We start from the raw sequence: 727 nt of genomic DNA, 5'->3' as shown, positions 1-727 counted from the left end.
TCTCAGCTACTTAGTGAGAAGATCGCTTGAGCCCAGGAGGCAGAGGTTGCAGTGAGCCAAGATCGTGCCACTGCACTCAGCATGGACAACAGAGTGAGACCCTGCCTCAATTGAAAAAAAAAAAAGATTAAAACATAAGGCATTTCCCTTTTATTAAGTTGAAGGGAAAGAAGGTATTAAGAACAGTGTCAGAGAAGCATATTAGGACAGAACTATTGAAAGTTGTCACATATTTATTTACCTGTGATGAAGCAGCTTTGAAGAAAGTTAGTATTAATTTCCAAGTGAGAAGGTATCCCAGAACATAACAGAAATCTTCACTCAGTGGTTTAATAGTAACTATCTGTCCAACGGGAATACATCCCAAAACATTTTCTAATAAATCCTCTTGAGTGCTAAGAAGAGACATCAGTGCTGCTGGTGGTGACCTAAGAATCAATGATTAAACACCACAAGTTTTCTTTATAACTCATTCCTTAACAAATTGACAGTATTTGTAGACTTCAAGCATTTTAGAAAAATTTCTCTATTTTCCAAAAACCTTCTACAAATTTCCCTCTATTGATCCAATTTTAACTTCTAATCTCATCTAACAGTAAAATCAAAAAGACATACTATAGCACTCGAAGGAAAGGCATTTTTAGAAAACATCCATTTCAATTTTCTGTTTTATAAGTAAAACACACACACACACACACACACACACACACACACACACACACACACA

General features: G+C 35.9%; 1 protein-coding gene across 1 annotated transcript in view; it reads right to left on the bottom strand.

Moving 5' to 3' along the window:
- Window positions 1–260: 260 nt before the first annotated feature.
- The window catches only part of LTN1 (listerin E3 ubiquitin protein ligase 1), a 51,314-nt gene continuing 50,847 nt past the window's right edge, over window positions 261–727 (bottom strand). Inside the window, exon 25 of the mRNA XM_032277088.1 lies at window positions 261–428. Within this exon, the coding sequence (XP_032132979.1) occupies window positions 409–428 (20 nt within the window). The 3' untranslated portion in view covers window positions 261–408. The remainder of the gene's footprint in view (window positions 429–727) is intronic.

The sequence above is a fragment of the Sapajus apella genome, unplaced genomic scaffold (genome assembly GCF_009761245.1).
Source record: "Sapajus apella isolate SASKATOON/1434 unplaced genomic scaffold, GSC_monkey_1.0 scaffold8, whole genome shotgun sequence".
Taxonomy (NCBI): Eukaryota; Metazoa; Chordata; class Mammalia; order Primates; family Cebidae; genus Sapajus; species Sapajus apella.
This window is presented reverse-complemented; position numbering and strand designations above follow the sequence as displayed.